Genomic DNA, 15735 nt, shown 5'->3' on the forward strand with positions numbered 1-15735 from the left:
TCACCAAACTTTAAGACTCTGAGTCTCTTTCTACCACACAGCAGTCCTTTGTCGGCTTCTTGCATTGTGGCACAGTTCAGCTACAACTGCGGGGATTAAATGGAAGCACATGATGAGTCAAACCCCGTGATTTCTCACAGAGTTGGGTCATGTACACAATCATTTCCTCTCCTTCTTTCTTGTCCTTTTCGTCTCTCTCCTGACACCGTAAGCCCACTTCTCTCTCTCTCTCTCCCTCTCTCCCTCTTTCCTCTCTCTCTCTGTCTCTCTCTCTTTCTTTTTTTCGGATCTCCTCCAGTGCGTCATGGCATCCCCTCGGCTGGAGACTTTTTGCTGCCCAAATCGGGACGCAGCGACTGAGTTCGTGGTCACCTTCCAGCCCGTCCTGTTCGGGGCGTTGAGTCTGGGCAGCGCCGCTCTCAGCCTCTTGTTTGCTGTTTTACAACTTCTACCCAAACGCAAAGGATACAGGAGACTGGGACAGTATCCGCTGCCAAGGCCTGCGTCCTCCTCCAGGATACAGTTCATCATCAGTGTATGTGACATACTGGGATGCGCAGGTAAAGACAGACTCCTAGTATGGGCCTACTTTTTGTGTTATAGCTCAGATAAAACAGAAAGAAAAGGCGAGTGCGTGCCGTTGCTTGCTGGGTTTAATTACGCACGGAAATATTTTTGTTTTTAACCCCTTTGTTGGACTAAATCTGCAACATATGACATTCCTCATTCAAACAGAGAGAAAACATGAAACATAACTGCGGTAGAGTTATGAAAAAATGTTATTTACATGCAGAAAAAGAGAAAGAAATATCATTTTTCTGATCCTGCGTGCGTTCTTGCAACATTTTGAATCCATTAAACTGTAGAAAAAAAATGCAAATCTCAGCTCAGATTGTTTGTATAAAAGGCTTTTAAATTCCTTAGTCATGAATACAAATGAATCATTGTCCTCTCATGTGAGTAATGACTCGTAACAACTGCAAACCTCTGTTGGCATGTGTGGATCTGAACGCAGCATTGTTCTCAATGGATGAAGATCAGCATCACACACCTCAGCTGTTCTTTCATCACTCTGTGAAGGCAGATGAGGTCATGCACTGTACATGTGTGTGTGTAGGTGTGTGTGTTTAGTGCCAGGTGGGGTTCATTCACCTCTGCAAACTAACAGCTTGAAGCACAATTTCAAATAAAACACACACACCAGCGTGTAGCCTCTGCATCACATTAAGATTGCGGGAGATCTCCAGATTTTCCCGTCCCACAGTGAGCTTGTAGGAAATGGAAACACCCTTATAAAACACACCTGAAGGCAGTTCATATTTCCATGATATAAAGCTGCTATTAAAAGGACTTCCACGTCTGAATCGGACTAATAAACGCACTTAATAATACCCAGTGAAACTTCAATTTAACATCCCCTGTTTCATTCTCTCTCGTTTATTTCTTCCTCTTCCTGGTCAGGAAGCAGGAATCGTCTCAGTTTGGTCGACCACGTGTTGTTTTTCTCGTCCTCAGGTATCATCGTGAGGTCATCCGTCTGGCTGGGCCTGCCAAACATCACTGAGCAAATCTCAGTGGCCAACAGCACTGATGTGTGGCCGGAGGTCTTCTGTGTCGGCAGTGCTGTATGTTCGATGCTTCTTCAATCCTGATTTTTGTCCTGCTAAATTATTGAATGCATCATGTGCACAGGTGAAACATCTGTCACAGTGCATGTTTTGAACTCTAACCTCAAAAGAAAGGCACGGCTACTCACACTTCTCATCAAGAGTGATTGCAATTATGTATAATAAATAGAATTTTGTATGTGATTTATGTGCTGCAGATGTGGATCCAGTTGTTTTTCAGCGCCTCTTTCTGGTGGACCTTTTGTTATGCCGTCGACGTCTTCCTGGTGGTGAAAACATCTGCAGGAATCAGGTGCTCTCACCTTCCGTCTACCCACGATTCATTATCACCTCGACATCACGAGAGCAAAGACTTAAACCGAGTCGACAACGTGCAAATAAGCCCCGCTCTCACTTCTCCTCCCTCACTGTCTACTGTAGATTTAACGCTTCTGCCTTCATTACTCCCAGCCTGACGAGTTTGTTGCAGAGAGCTCGCTTTGTTTTAAATCTTTGTGTTTCAAAAAAGGGCTCAAAGACACAGAGCTCAAGTCTCATGACTTGTTTCTTTCCCTATCAGCACCATTATCCTCTACCACATGATCACATGGGGTCTGGCTGTGCTGTTGTGTGTGGAAGGAGTGGCCATGCTCTACTACCCATCCATCTCAGAGTAAGACTTTTTATTGTCTCCTTCAGATACTCCATCAGCATGTTCGTCTTGTCAGGAGATAAACAAAGAGCACTAAGTTTTTGTGTGTGTCGAGTTATCGGGAAAGGTCAAACAGATAAGGAGGTTTAACTTGTGCCTAAACACTTCAGTTAGTATGCTCCTGTTGTTGCCCCCCACACATCATTGCACATCTGTGATTTCCAATGCTGATTTTATTCTTGCATCCCTGCGCAGTTGCGAGCAAGGCCTCCAGCACGCCATCCCTCACTACGTCACCACGTACGCACCGATGCTGCTCGTCCTCGTGGCCAATCCTGTCTTCTTTAACCGGACCGTATCTGCAGGTCAGTTCCTCTGATTGCAGGGGCGCCATTAGGGGGTAAAAAGTTAGGACGATTCTGAGGGCCGTGACTGACAGGGGCCCTGAAAAAATATTAGAACATTAGTTTATTTTTTAATTAACATATAATTTATGGATTTTAATAGAATATTTCATTTATAATTAATAACACTTTATCTGCATGCAGAATGTTTCCTGCACGTCTTCACAGTGACATATTATCCCAGCTCAGTGTCAGGAGATATTGTACAGGTAGTTGAAGCCTTCACAGGTAGAGGTGTGGTTACAGAAACCGCACATGGTTGGTGTTGCCTGTGTGTGATGGTGGGACCCAGTGTGATATCTTTTCATGGGGCCCCAAATCCCCGGCGGTGCCCCTGCCCTTACTTACCTAGTGTAAAGGAAAAACAACACTTTGAGTTGTCTAGAGTCAGTATTTGGTTTGTCTGTTCTGAGCTACCGTAACTTCATCTTATCACAGTGAAAACAACACAAGTTGTCAACGTAAAGGTCCAGTGTGTTTCTTTGCAGGACATACAATATTCATTAGTATGTTTCATTACTGTATAAGTTGTTGTTGTTGTTGTTTGAGTCCTTTATATCTACAGTAAGAGCGGGTCCGCCTCCATGGAGTCACTGCCATCTTTGTACAGTAGCCCAGAGCAGACAAACTAAATATTGATGTGCAACTTCGCTGTTAGGTGCCACTTAAAGGTGCAGTGTGTAAGATTTGGAGACTTTATTTTCAGAATAAGGCAGATGTGGAATCTAATATTCATAACTATGTTTCCATGCATGTATAATCACCTGGAAATAAGAATCTTTTTATTAACACCGTGTTTCTACAGTTGCCCAGAACAGATAAACTGAACACTGACTCCAGACTGTAGATATAAAAGAATAATTTTTAAGTAACAAAAACAAAACTATCGTTATTTAAAGGTTGCATGAAAACATAGTTCTGAATGTAGCATTTCATGTTTGTCTCATTTTGAAAATAAAGTTCCAAAATTTTACTTACTGCACCTTTTCAGGTCCACTGAGTAAAACTGGCATCTAGTGGGGAAGTTGACTGAATACTCCTCACCTCAACCGACCTTTTAATAGATAGTAGCCGCTATAGTGGACAAGAATTTGTGATGAAGGTGAAACGTTTGTCCATTCTGGGCTACTGTAGAAACAGGGTGGGTCAACATGGCGTGGAAAAGGATTTACTTTTGGTACTTCAAGTATATTTGTCGTGTACTGTAGTACTGATATTTCACCTCTGAATACTTCCTCCACCACTGCTTCAGACCAGATGTAGACTGCAGTTTGGACTCTTTCTCTCTTGTTGACGGATATTTCAAAAGTAACTACTCAATTAATCATTGTGCTCTGACCTACTGATCGAGTCCAAATAACTGCTGGATGCTCCCTTGAGAGAACTTGTGTTTGTCCTATTTTGAAAGTGGGGCTGTAGTCCTTTGATTGAAAGTTATAATTTCTGTCCTAGCTCCATGCACTGGAAAGAATATAGATGTTAAACCATGTATTAATGTACAGGTCTGGAGCAGTGGGAGAAATAATATTCAGATCTATTAGATCTTAATTGTCTTATATCAAACAATATGTAAAAACTGTGAAATCATGTACTATATTTTCCTCTGAGATGTAGTAAAGAAGACGTATGAAGCATATAAATGAAACATATACAGTAATGGCAATGCTCCAGTTAAGTATCAGAAATGTGCAGTGTATGAGTAGATGTACTTGTTTACATATCACCACTGTCCATCACCTGACCATTGCTTCATTAGTTTACATGTTCTCTATCAGACTGACATGCAAATATCTCCATCAGTGACACCACACAGTTTAAAGGTCCGTTTGGATAACGCCACAGTCATAAATGACCTCAGATATACTTTTATTTTTGTCTCTTACATTTGTCGAGTCCTGATCTGTGGCCTCAAACATGTTTTAATGTGTCTAACTCACTATGTTGTGTTAAAAAACTGCTCTGACTTTTCACAAGTATTGTTATTCTGTCCTCTTCTTCCAGCTTCTTCCATGTTTTCCTCCACCCCCACTCTACCCCTGGTGACGAAACCTTGGCCCCTTTAAAAGGCCATAAGTTTATCAGCATTAAGTCGCATTCCTCACATAGCTATGAAGCTGACTAAGCTGCAGTGTGGCATGCTTTGCAGCCTGAAAGGTTGCAAAACTAACAAAGGAAAGAAGAAACTTTAAGTAACAAAGTTGTCAAGCCTGTTATGCTGATTATTGTCTTTCGTGTGTTTCTTTGCAGCATTCAGCAGCTTGTGAATATGCAGTAAATATCTCTCTCAGCCAAACACACACAAGTTCTCTGTCTTCTTTTCACTGCCACTCTTCTTTTATTCTTGATTAACTTAAACCTAATCTTCTTTATGACTCCCTTTCTTCACAACAAGCGCTTATCCATCACCCTGTCACCCTCAGTCATAAAATGTAAGCTGCTCACACATCTATGAGGATGTTCCGCCCCCTCGTGGTCACAGTGTGCATCATCACACAGGTGTTTTCACTTAATGTGCTTAATTAGACCTAATTATTTAAACTCCATCTGCTGAGTTCGTCACTTCATCATGTGTTCCTCGTTTGAAATTTCCTCCCCGTGGTGGGAGAAATACTTTACTTAAGTAAAAGTGATGTGAATTTGTAGCAACAAAATTACAAAAACTAAAGTACCCAAAGTATTATGCAGAATAAACATTATAGCCTGTAACTGCATCATTATGTAAGCATTACTTTAATGCAGCTGGTAAAGGTGGGGATCATTTAAATTACTTTCTGCTGATTATATTTTATATTAATGGCCAGAATCTGCAAAGTAATTCAATTAAATTCTATTTATTTGTCACATACGATCATACAGGTACTATCACAGCTAAATGAATTGACTGAAGTATATTTCCATCTGAAATGTAAAGTAGAAGCATAAAATAACAGCAGTCATACATTTCATACATATTATTTCCTCAGTTTTCTCATTATAAGAGGTTCATTTAATTTGTTTTCTCAAGATCTGAAGTCATTATGTCAAAATAACAAACGTTCATCAACATCCTGAGAAAACGGGATCATTTTCTTTGAGATCTCGAGATCTTTCTTTTCCTGAGAACACAAAGACATAATAAATACGAGATCTGGAGAAAAGAAAAGAATAAGTATATTAAGTAATTGCTGGAAACATTCATTCAGTGTAGCTGTTGCAATTGCAATAATGTCATAATCTCAGTAAAACAAAGTTCTCGAGAAAATCACGTTATCTCGGCACAACAACATTTGTTCATTTGACATAATGACATAAAGATCTTGAGAAAACAAATGAAATTAACTCATTATCACGAGTAAAACAGAGGAAATAAAATGTATGAATGTCTGAGCATTTACAGTTTCCGTAGTATAAGTACTATACTTTTTGCTCTCCACCACTGGAACCTTTTAGCACATATTTATGGCTGATATTTATGACTGTAATATGTTAATGTGCTAAGTTTAGTAGGCCTACGTAAAGTTAAGGAATATTATAATCTGTATTTAGTGTAACCTATATTTAATATGGAGTCCACCTCATGTAACACAGTGTTAGTGTTCTCTTATTTAATGGCTCTATGTTTCTATATTTGAGGCCAAAAACACGACAACATGACCAGGCAGGTAAAGTTCAAAGTTCAGTTGAACTGACAGGGAAGGTGAAGCACATTTATCGAGTTAGGAGTCCAAAAAGCAGACCAGCAGAGGTGACAAAGACCTGTAAAGGGATCTGGCAGAGAATGAAAGGGAGTGCACAGGCCCCGTATACTGTGAGGCTAATGGGGAAGTGGGAACAGGTGTGAGGTGTGGAGGTCAGGTGACGGGCAAACTCAGGAGTAAACAGCAGGACAGGAGGGTGGAGACAGAGACAGTCACTGTATGAAAAGGGAAGAGAGCAGAGAGAAAATGTGGAACTGCAAACAACTCCACGCTGTGACAGTTAAAGCACCGCTCAGAGATCCTGCCATAAAATGTGGTGGTCGAATGTAACTAAGTACATTTACTCAAGTACTGTAGTTTTGAGGTACTTTATTACCTTGTTGGAGTTTGTTCTTTTAATGCTGCTTTATTCTTCTACTGCACTACATCTCAGAGGGAAATACTTTTTACTTCACTACAATACTACAGCTTTAGTTACTAGTTACTTTAGAGATGAAGAGCTTATAAAACAAGTGTTGTTATTTTGAGAGTGTGGGCTGTTGATAGACAAAATAAAGCATTGTGAAGGTGTCGCTCTGGGCTCATCAGGTTAATACATAATGAAAATAATAATTTGTTGCACTCCACCTCATTAAAATCCTGCTTTTGTTGATGAATGAAGAATAATCTAATGTTCTATATAATAGTATAGTACATTTTCCGAGTACTATTTTACTTATATTTTAATATTTTAAGCACATTTTCCTGAATATATTTACATACTTAAGTAACAATTTCAATGCAGGACTTTACAGCGTGGTATCAGTACTTTTACTTTATACTTTCTCCACCTCTGCCTGTCTGTAGCACTTTAAAAAAGGGTTCATCCTCTGGAGACCTTCAATGTTTCTGCAAATGCAGTTCATGTTACAGATGTTGAAATACTTCGACACTACCAGCATTTGAGACACACAACTAAAATATTAAAATTCTTTATTACATGTTGAATAGATGTCTTAAAGTGGATGCACCAAATATTTAAATATCAATCATATTCGTGATGAATTAGATTTGCACTGTAAACATGGATTTGCGATTACAAAACGACACATTATGTCAAACGTGTTCGATGGTCTGCAACATTACTGTAAATTAAAATCACATGCAAGAACAGACGGCACAATATTCGGATTTATTTAGCAAATAATTAGAGCAATAATTCCTTTGTTACGACATTTTATTTCTCAAACAACATATAGAGTACTTTACACAAAAACCAAGCCGTTATCTGCTTCAAATATTTACATTAAACTTTGTAGAGAGACGGAGAAAAAAAAAAAAACATTCTTTGGGTCTGACCGTGCAAAACAATAAATAATGTTCCTGACAGTGCTTTGCATGATGCTTTCAAGACTGCTATTCTTCAGCAATAATAAAAGCTCAGATTTTAGTTGGCTATACATAAAGCTGACTCAGAGTAGGTCAGGCGCACCTCAACACGTTTGCTACAGTACAGTATGCACTCATTTGTTTTGAGGCTCACTACTCCAATTTTAAGCAAATCGTTGAACCAGGATAGATACTGAAATGAAAAAGTGAGATGTGCAACAGTTTTCAGTGAAAAGCTTAGATTACATAGAAGAACTGCGGCATCCTCGAGAGATGAAGCACTATGCACAGAAGACCTCAGGTGTTTCCACTCAACAAGGCCTTAAAACGTTTTCAGCGGCGCTCTCGTCACCGAGACACAATGAGCAGGAGCTTGAAGTTGACATCACGAAAGTACAGTCCTCACTCCTTTCATCCCACAGCAAGGCGACAGACAGTGTGCAGATGTGATCCCCCCCCACCCCCAACCCCCGAGTCCTTCTGCAGGCCGGGTCCAGAATCTGCTCCTCACCTCCCTCTCTCCCTCTTCCCCCCGTCCTCTGTTGGCTCAGGTGATAATCTGTGGCTCCCAGGACTGGCTAGCCATCTGGGGGCGACACTGTGTGATGATCGGAGGGCCCGTCGGGGTCTGACTGTCCAGACAGAGGCCGCTGACCATGTGCTGAAGAGCCGTGCCTTTAGGCTTCCACTTCTGCAGAGACAGAGAGGGAAAAAATTCATTTCTGTCGGTTAGGGTTAGAGAGAGCATCGATGTCTCGCACAGACTCTGGTTTGTATTATTCTCTGCTCATAAATGATGTGTATCTGCACAGGAGGTTCATGTTAGTAGTGAGTAATGGACTGAGTCAGACCTGGATAACAGTAATCGCATGAATGATTGACTTGCTGAACTCACAGTGGAAAAATCAGACAAACAGCCAGCTGCAGTGTAGAGCGGGCTGCCATCCCACAAGAGGAGAAACAATTTGTTTTAGTGCTGTACGCGGTGGGTCGTAACATAGGACATTTACTTTAAGTATAGTACAGTGAATGTACAGTAAAGTGCACATTTGCAGTACTTGTCATTTCATACTGTTACTTTTCAGAGTGGATTGTTGTACTTTTTATGCCACTACATGTATTTAGATACAGCAGCACCATCATGAAGAATTATAAAGTTGAATATACAACTCTGTACAAAAACAGACCATCCTTACGTTTATATTTAGTTATTTAGCTGATGCTTTTATCATAAGCGACAAGGACATGTTAGTCCAGGAGCTGTACTGTGACAGTTGCAGAGGGGGACAGATTTATCATGTCCAGGTGTTGGTAGTGTTGTAGAGGAGGTCCTCTCTGAAGAGCTGGAGGTCTTCAGGAGGTTTGTGAAGGTATTGAGGGACGCTGCTGATCTGGTAAGAACTGGTAGGACGTTCCACCAACAGGGAATAACAGAAAAGTTTGGATTGTCCCGAGCGTACGGGTGGCAGAGCCAGGCGTCGATCATTGGTTGAGCACAACATATGTCTGAGAGGCATTCAGAGATCCGTGCAGGGACCGAAGGGGTGGAAACGACAGACAGAGCTGTGTGTCATCTGCATGGCAGCGGATAATCAGACCCAGAGAGGTGATGTAAAAAGCGAAGAGAAGGGGCCCCGGCACCGAGCCCTGGGGCACCCCTGTGGTGAGATGTGGACAGTTGAACGAGCTCCCTGTGCGGTCGGATTCAAACCAAGAAAGAGCCGAACCAAAGACGGCGATGTCTGAGAGAACAGAGAGAAGGCTGCGATGGTTGACTGTGCAGACTTTAAACTTCATAAAAGAAGGATTTACTGCAGGACGGTTGTATTAGTTTAGTCTACTGTAGGTGTACCCAATAAGCTATCAGCTGGGAGTATACTGCAGTATAACTTCTTTTATTTACGTAAAGGATCTGAATACTTGTAAATCTTAGAGGAGTCAGTGCATCACCAGAAGGCCACACAGGCTCATAGTATCAAAACAGAGTGTAAAAAAATATGATGTATTTGTCTGTTATTGTTGCAGTTTCTCCTAATATCTATTTATGATCACCATTAAATCACTTACACTCCATCTGCTCCTTGCATCACACATAAGGTTCTGATAAGGGAGACACATCGACTCTTGCTTACAAACACACGACTGTATCATAATTTCCACTGAGAGTCGACTGGATTTCTTTGATTCTCCATAAATCTATTATTCTTTTCACCAGAGATCTCCAAGGTCCAGTCACTGTGTGTAAAAAGTGCCGGAGCAAGTTCGACGAGAAACCCGACACTGAAGTAAAGAGGGTGAGAGAGTGTGTTCCCCATAAACAGACTGTCTATAAATCACCAGGTGTAAGTGCTTCGTCTATTAGCTCGCTGATTAAACACTTAGAGCTGAACAGCAGAGAAGCAGAGCGCCAAGAGCAGATTTCTGGAGCCATATGGAGGCTTATCGGGGTCTGGAGGTGAATGGGGGGTTAATCTTAAAATCCCAGAGGAGAGAAAGTCTGTCTGTGTATACGTGTGTGTGACATTTACTGTAAACATGTGTGTGTGTGTGCAACAAAGAGGAAATGTCAGAGTGAAAACGTCAACAGTTTGGTAGTTCACATGATTTTTGAATGCAGATTTAGACGTGTATATATTTGTAATGAAGTTGCTGATAGCCAACATTTGGAGCCAGTTTTTTTTGTCATAAAATATGGCAAACTTGTGCCAAAGAGTCTCCAAGTGTTTCATTAAATATATTGGTACTGGACAAGCTTCTTAAAACAGCCTTTAAAACCAGCATTGGATGTAATCGCTCCAGTGAAATCCAAACAAATGAAATTCCTGCAGGATTAAATTAAGATAAAAAAAAAGAACATTTCAATAAACTTTTAATGCTGAGAAAATAAAATGTTGCAGAATTTTTCCAGGCTGTTTTTATGAAGCAGTGAGCGGGGAAAAGCCTCTGTCAGATCAGTGATGGATCATATGACGTGTGTACATATCGCTCTAACCTGCGTTTCATATTTACAATTCCTTAAAAAAGAAAAAGGTGCCACTATCACTTGTTGCTCCAGGAGTTAATCACTTCAGTCTTCTTCTCATTTAGAGAGCAAAATCAAAAACACAAGGACGTTTTTCCTTTCCAGGGGATTAAACACTCAAAGAGGCCAAATGTCTCCCACAGCCAAATTCAGTTGCTCGTTGACGGGCAGGCTTCCAAAGAACTCTCAAAGGATTTCAATAGGCCTGCACAAAGATGAGAGGATGACCTGGCAAACGCCCCACACACTCATACACATGGTTTGAGTTACTCCCCCTTTTTTCACTGTTATAAATCAACCATGTAGCCAGCGTGGATCCACGTGGGATATGAATGTTCAACATTCACAAAGCGGAGATCGAGGAAGGAACAGGGTGGGGTCTGAAGTTATGAGAGCGCTTGTTCTACTGCATCTATAAAGTCGGGTCTTCCTCTTCGGTGCAGTAAAGGTCGCTCAGATCGTCTGAGCCTCCTGGCAACAGCAGCAGGCGTCGGCCTGCTTAGCATCTGTCCTGGAAGCAGCTCTTATCACCACATTGAGTTCAGCACTGTGAGTGGCACATGAAGGATGAACGGCAGAGCCACTTGGAAAAACTAAGACCTATTGTTAAAATGACTGACAGTCAAAGATTAAAGCAAATTCTTCTGTTAACCCTTAGTTAACATGAGAAAAATAAACTAGATGCATGTCTTTAAATGTATGATGAGACTGACAGTGTTTGTTCTCACCTGTCTGGGCTCTTTTGCATTGCAGGGCTCCATCTTGACCTTTGACCCCGCTGTGAAGGCTGAGATGGCCAGGCAGAGGTCCTGCTGTCGGATCAGTGGCTCTATGAGTTCCCATCTCTGAAACAAATACATGCTCGGGTTCGTTTTCAGAGGAACCTTTTTATTTCCTTAATTCTTAACGTTTGTGCCCTTCACAACACTCTCAAACTCAGATTTCCAGCAATGTGCGACTAACTCAAAAGGTCACAACTGTGCCCACACTATTATGTTTCTGTCTAACCCATTTAAAGAGACGCAGTCTGAACTTGTCTGGCTTTATTTTGAGTTCTTCTTGAGTCTGTTGCCTGCTTTAATCGGAACCATTTGCATCATGATTAATATAATGGAATGAAATCATAACAGTGACTAATGTTGGCTAAGGTGAGTGAACTTAAAGGAAGGTTTGTTTGGCTGTAGTTCGTCGTGCGATAGTTGATAACGTGTGTTTATCAGCTCTGTAACCAGGCAACAGAGGGACATGTGTTTTAATTCAGGCTACACAATAGAAGACTGAAGGATCCTGGCATTAACATGTTGATGAAAAATGTCTATTTTCCAGAAGCAATGATTTAAAAAATTAAGTCATGTCATCGCACAGCTCCAGAGTACATGTTTACTGTATGAAGTCATTGGGTCCTGGTGCCTCCTATATTCTCCAATCAGTAGATTCATCGTTACCATGCTCTTACACCAGAGTCATCAGGTCAAATTCTTGCACTTTTTCATATTTTCTGGCAAATATTCAGACTTTAACTGCCTGAACCACAATCTCCCTCTAGTGGCAGAGTTCTGACCTGCGACTGCGGCCTGTTGGTGCCGATGCCCCTGCACTCTGCCAGGCCGAGGGTGTCGGTCCCACGGGTCTCCAGACACAAACCGCCTTGTTTCAGCACACTGGACACTGCTTCCTGCTCCGGGACCCTGAGGGAACCATAGACAGCGTGGAGAAAAGCCAATGAAAGGTCTTGTTACGACAATAAAGAACAGATGGGTTGAACTGACTGTTCACCCCTTGTTGAGTAATTCGAATCGCACCACAAGTAATGTGCCCTATTACAACACAGACTTATAAAAATATACAATTACAATTTGAGAAACCACAGTTATTTGGACGCATGACAACAACAGATGCAGCCAGAAAGAGTGAAACAAGCTGGTGGGATCCACGCTGATAACCCACCCACAGAGGTTCCCATCCAAATCCGATATATTTAGATATTCTGAACTCGGGGATCATGACACCCAGAGGACTTGCATGATGATTTCTGATTTAATGCTTGGGAAGAAGAAACTACTGCATGTCTGTCTCCTCAAATAATCTGTCAATAGGGACAAAGCATTCGTTGGTTTTTAAAGGTGTTTGGAAGGAAACTTTGGCCGTGTTTGGAGTTACATAACAGACAGCAAAAAATAAATATGAACACTTTTAGAATGGCAGAATAGAACAGAATACCAAATGTGACCCAATATATATCTGTAGCATGAGTTCACGTGGAATATGATCGACAGTGACAGTCGTACCTCAGCTCAGGATAGACGTTCTCCATGAACCAGCGGAAAGGTTTGCAGTTCAACTTCCGCCGCAGTGTCAGGCGGTCTGCGATGCTGTAGACACGTGAGGATGTAGAGACAGAGAGAGAGAGATCAGGTAGAGAGGAGAAAATGGAAAAGAGAAAGATGGAGAGAGGAGACACAGTAAGAGAGGACAATGAGAAAAATAAGCATCCAGCTGATCTAGAACTCAGCTGACTCGACTCATGAGGATCGAAGCCTTTCCTGCTGACTCCAGAGAGCTTCCTGTTGTTGTCCACAGCCACCACAGCGCTGAGCCATTGTGGTTTTGTTGGCTACTTGAGCAGTGTTGCTAATCGCTTTGTCATTTCAGTAATGTGTCGAGTAAAAAGTCTTTCTCTGGTTCCAGCATCTCAAATGTGACGGTTTGCTGCTTTTCTTTGTTATATAAGTTCTGGATGGGTGGTTGGATGATGTAAGGGATTTAAAGACGTAACCTTGAGCTCTGTGAAGTTAGATCTGGTGTTTTCACAACAGCAGGTCAGCTATTAATAAATGTAGAATGGAAATGATTCAGACACAAATGTCCTTAAAAAAAGTGCACATATAAAAACACGGTGAAATAAAGAGATCTTGTGTGCTAGCTCTATTACCACAATAGTTTGCATGGCAACATTTTGTTTGTATCTAAATTATTACCACATTAATAACCTGAGTGAACGTGTATAAAACATGATATCTGAGATAAACAATAAAAACTCTGAGAAGATGCATCTATATCCTGTATGTGAGCTGCTGTCTGTGCTGTGTGACGAGAGGAGAGTGACAGTATAACAGACAAACCTGCCGAAGGCTTTGCCCTGGGCGGACGGCCTCGCAGAGTAGTAGTACTGTTTATACTCGTCCATCCACACCTCAGCGGCCCGCCGGGTGTTCCTGCATGGACACAGACACAACACCTGCTCAGACACAGTAATGACAGAGCTGCTGGCATTCCTGCAGGCCACTCTAATGACAGTGTGACGTGCCACAGCCAAAAACAAAAAAACATCTTCATCAGGAATTTCAGCCTCTGTAAAATTTAAGGTGTACCTGCAGAGACAGTTCGGCAGCAGACATTCAAACAAATCTACAGTCGTAATTAAGGTGAGAGTTGATCTGTGTGAAGCGTGCTGGTGGTCTGTGTTCGGAACAAAACATACAGCATAAAGCCTCTGATCCAGGAGTACCCAGCATTTTTTGTATTATAACTCCATTGTTTGGACGAGCTCAAATCCTTATTTTAACTTTATTTGCTCTGCATTTCAACGTGGTTACTTACTAAATTAAAAAAGACTCGGGTGGTGGCACAGGCTGACACAGATTTCATGTGCACGGTAATGACAGACTGGTTTGATTGCATACGACCAACCGTAGGTTACAGCTTCAAAGGAACTGCAGTAAAACTCGGCCAAAAGTTATGTAATTATTACTCAGTTTTTCTTGATGAATCATATTGTTTCCTTACAGACTAGCAGAAATAGTCCAGACCAAGGCGTTGGAAATCTTTAGTCCATGTAGAGAAAGCTGGATTTGTCATTATCTGCATTTATCCTGGGCTGTTTAAAATGAGGTCTGAGTGGTTCAGTGCTATTACATTACAAGACGTCTGGGAGGTCAGTGCATGTTCTTACTCATCTGTCACTGAGTCAAACTGTGTGAAAGGCGTGAAGTTTGCTGGGTGAAGCACCGATCTGTGCTGTCAGGGTGGTTTTCTAACTCACTTAATGTAGGTGAGAGCATTGCCTTCTGGGAAGTCGTACGGGTGTCGTTTCCTGAACACGTGACCGACGCGGCTGCAGGGGAGAATCTCCAGGCTGCCTCCGCACATCCACACCCGGAAAGAAAGCTCTGCAGGAGGACAGACAGGGGAGTGTGAAGGCATGCAGCGTGTCTGCAGCGTCAATACATCAGCATGCCGAGGTATGTTCACCTCACCTGCTACATTTTCTATGCACAGATGGCTGTAAGCTGTAAATCAGCAGTATGGAAGCTGCTGTAATGGATAATTTAATGCTCTGCTGCAAATTCCAAGGACACAATTGGCATTTCAGAGAGCGGGCCGCCGCTGCTCGCCTGCAGCATCCAAAACATGTGCAGCTGTCTGCAGACTAAATACGTGAAATTAAGACATCACAATGTCCAGTTTCATTACTTGAATTTCATTTTTTATTGCTATTTGGAGGAATAAACATTATTCTTCATGTTCAAATTGATCCAAACGAACACAGGACTCCATATTTTTTTACAGTAAGTGGAATCCTTCATCGATTTTCCTCTTAAAATCAGTGACTTGTGGGATGTTTAAGTTTAGAGTAAGCGTATAATCCTTTTGGAAACTTCGAGGAAAGTCTACGTGTAAACATCTTTGAATGAATTAAAAGAAAATAGAAGAATTTGTGTTGAATAATTTTACAGTCTGTAGTAAGTCTGAACTAAAGCTTTGTTTTGTGTGCTTATTTAAAGACGGGTGTTTTAAAGAAATCATCCCTGGTCTCACCAAAGTTCTCCCCTCCCCAGATGTCCATGTGGGTGTCATACTGGCCCAGGTGGTTGAACCAGCTCTTGTCCATGACGAATATCCCACCAGCGATGACAGGAGTCCTGCAGAGTACGGAGGAAAGGAGTCATACTTTTTACACTTACTCTAACTCACACTCTTATTAATGTGCGACAGATCTACAATC

At 41.7% G+C, this 15735-nt stretch overlaps 2 protein-coding genes across 2 annotated transcripts in view; one reads left to right on the forward strand and one right to left on the reverse strand.

The window, feature by feature from the left end:
- Nucleotides 1–64: 64 nt before the first annotated feature.
- On the forward strand, nucleotides 65–2638 carry LOC113744592 (G-protein coupled receptor 143-like). The gene is made up of 5 exons (XM_027274952.1): nucleotides 65–560; nucleotides 1516–1625; nucleotides 1826–1920; nucleotides 2188–2280; nucleotides 2515–2638. Exons 1-5 carry the CDS (start codon nucleotides 305–307, stop codon nucleotides 2636–2638), a joined length of 678 nt encoding a protein of 225 aa, XP_027130753.1. The 5' UTR covers nucleotides 65–304.
- Nucleotides 2639–7538: 4900 nt separating this feature from the next.
- Nucleotides 7539–15735, reverse strand: part of galnt16 (UDP-N-acetyl-alpha-D-galactosamine:polypeptide N-acetylgalactosaminyltransferase 16) — a 40308-nt gene continuing 32111 nt past the window's right edge. Inside the window, exons 9-15 of the mRNA XM_010751182.3 lie at nucleotides 15549–15652; nucleotides 14773–14899; nucleotides 13853–13945; nucleotides 13019–13102; nucleotides 12292–12418; nucleotides 11459–11575; nucleotides 7539–8399 (exon numbers count right to left, since the gene is read on the reverse strand). Of these exons, the coding sequence (XP_010749484.2) occupies nucleotides 8256–8399; nucleotides 11459–11575; nucleotides 12292–12418; nucleotides 13019–13102; nucleotides 13853–13945; nucleotides 14773–14899; nucleotides 15549–15652 (796 nt within the window). The 3' untranslated portion in view covers nucleotides 7539–8255. The remainder of the gene's footprint in view (nucleotides 8400–11458; nucleotides 11576–12291; nucleotides 12419–13018; nucleotides 13103–13852; nucleotides 13946–14772; nucleotides 14900–15548; nucleotides 15653–15735) is intronic.

This window comes from Larimichthys crocea, chromosome XXIV (genome assembly GCF_000972845.2).
Source record: "Larimichthys crocea isolate SSNF chromosome XXIV, L_crocea_2.0, whole genome shotgun sequence".
Taxonomy (NCBI): domain Eukaryota; kingdom Metazoa; phylum Chordata; class Actinopteri; family Sciaenidae; genus Larimichthys; species Larimichthys crocea.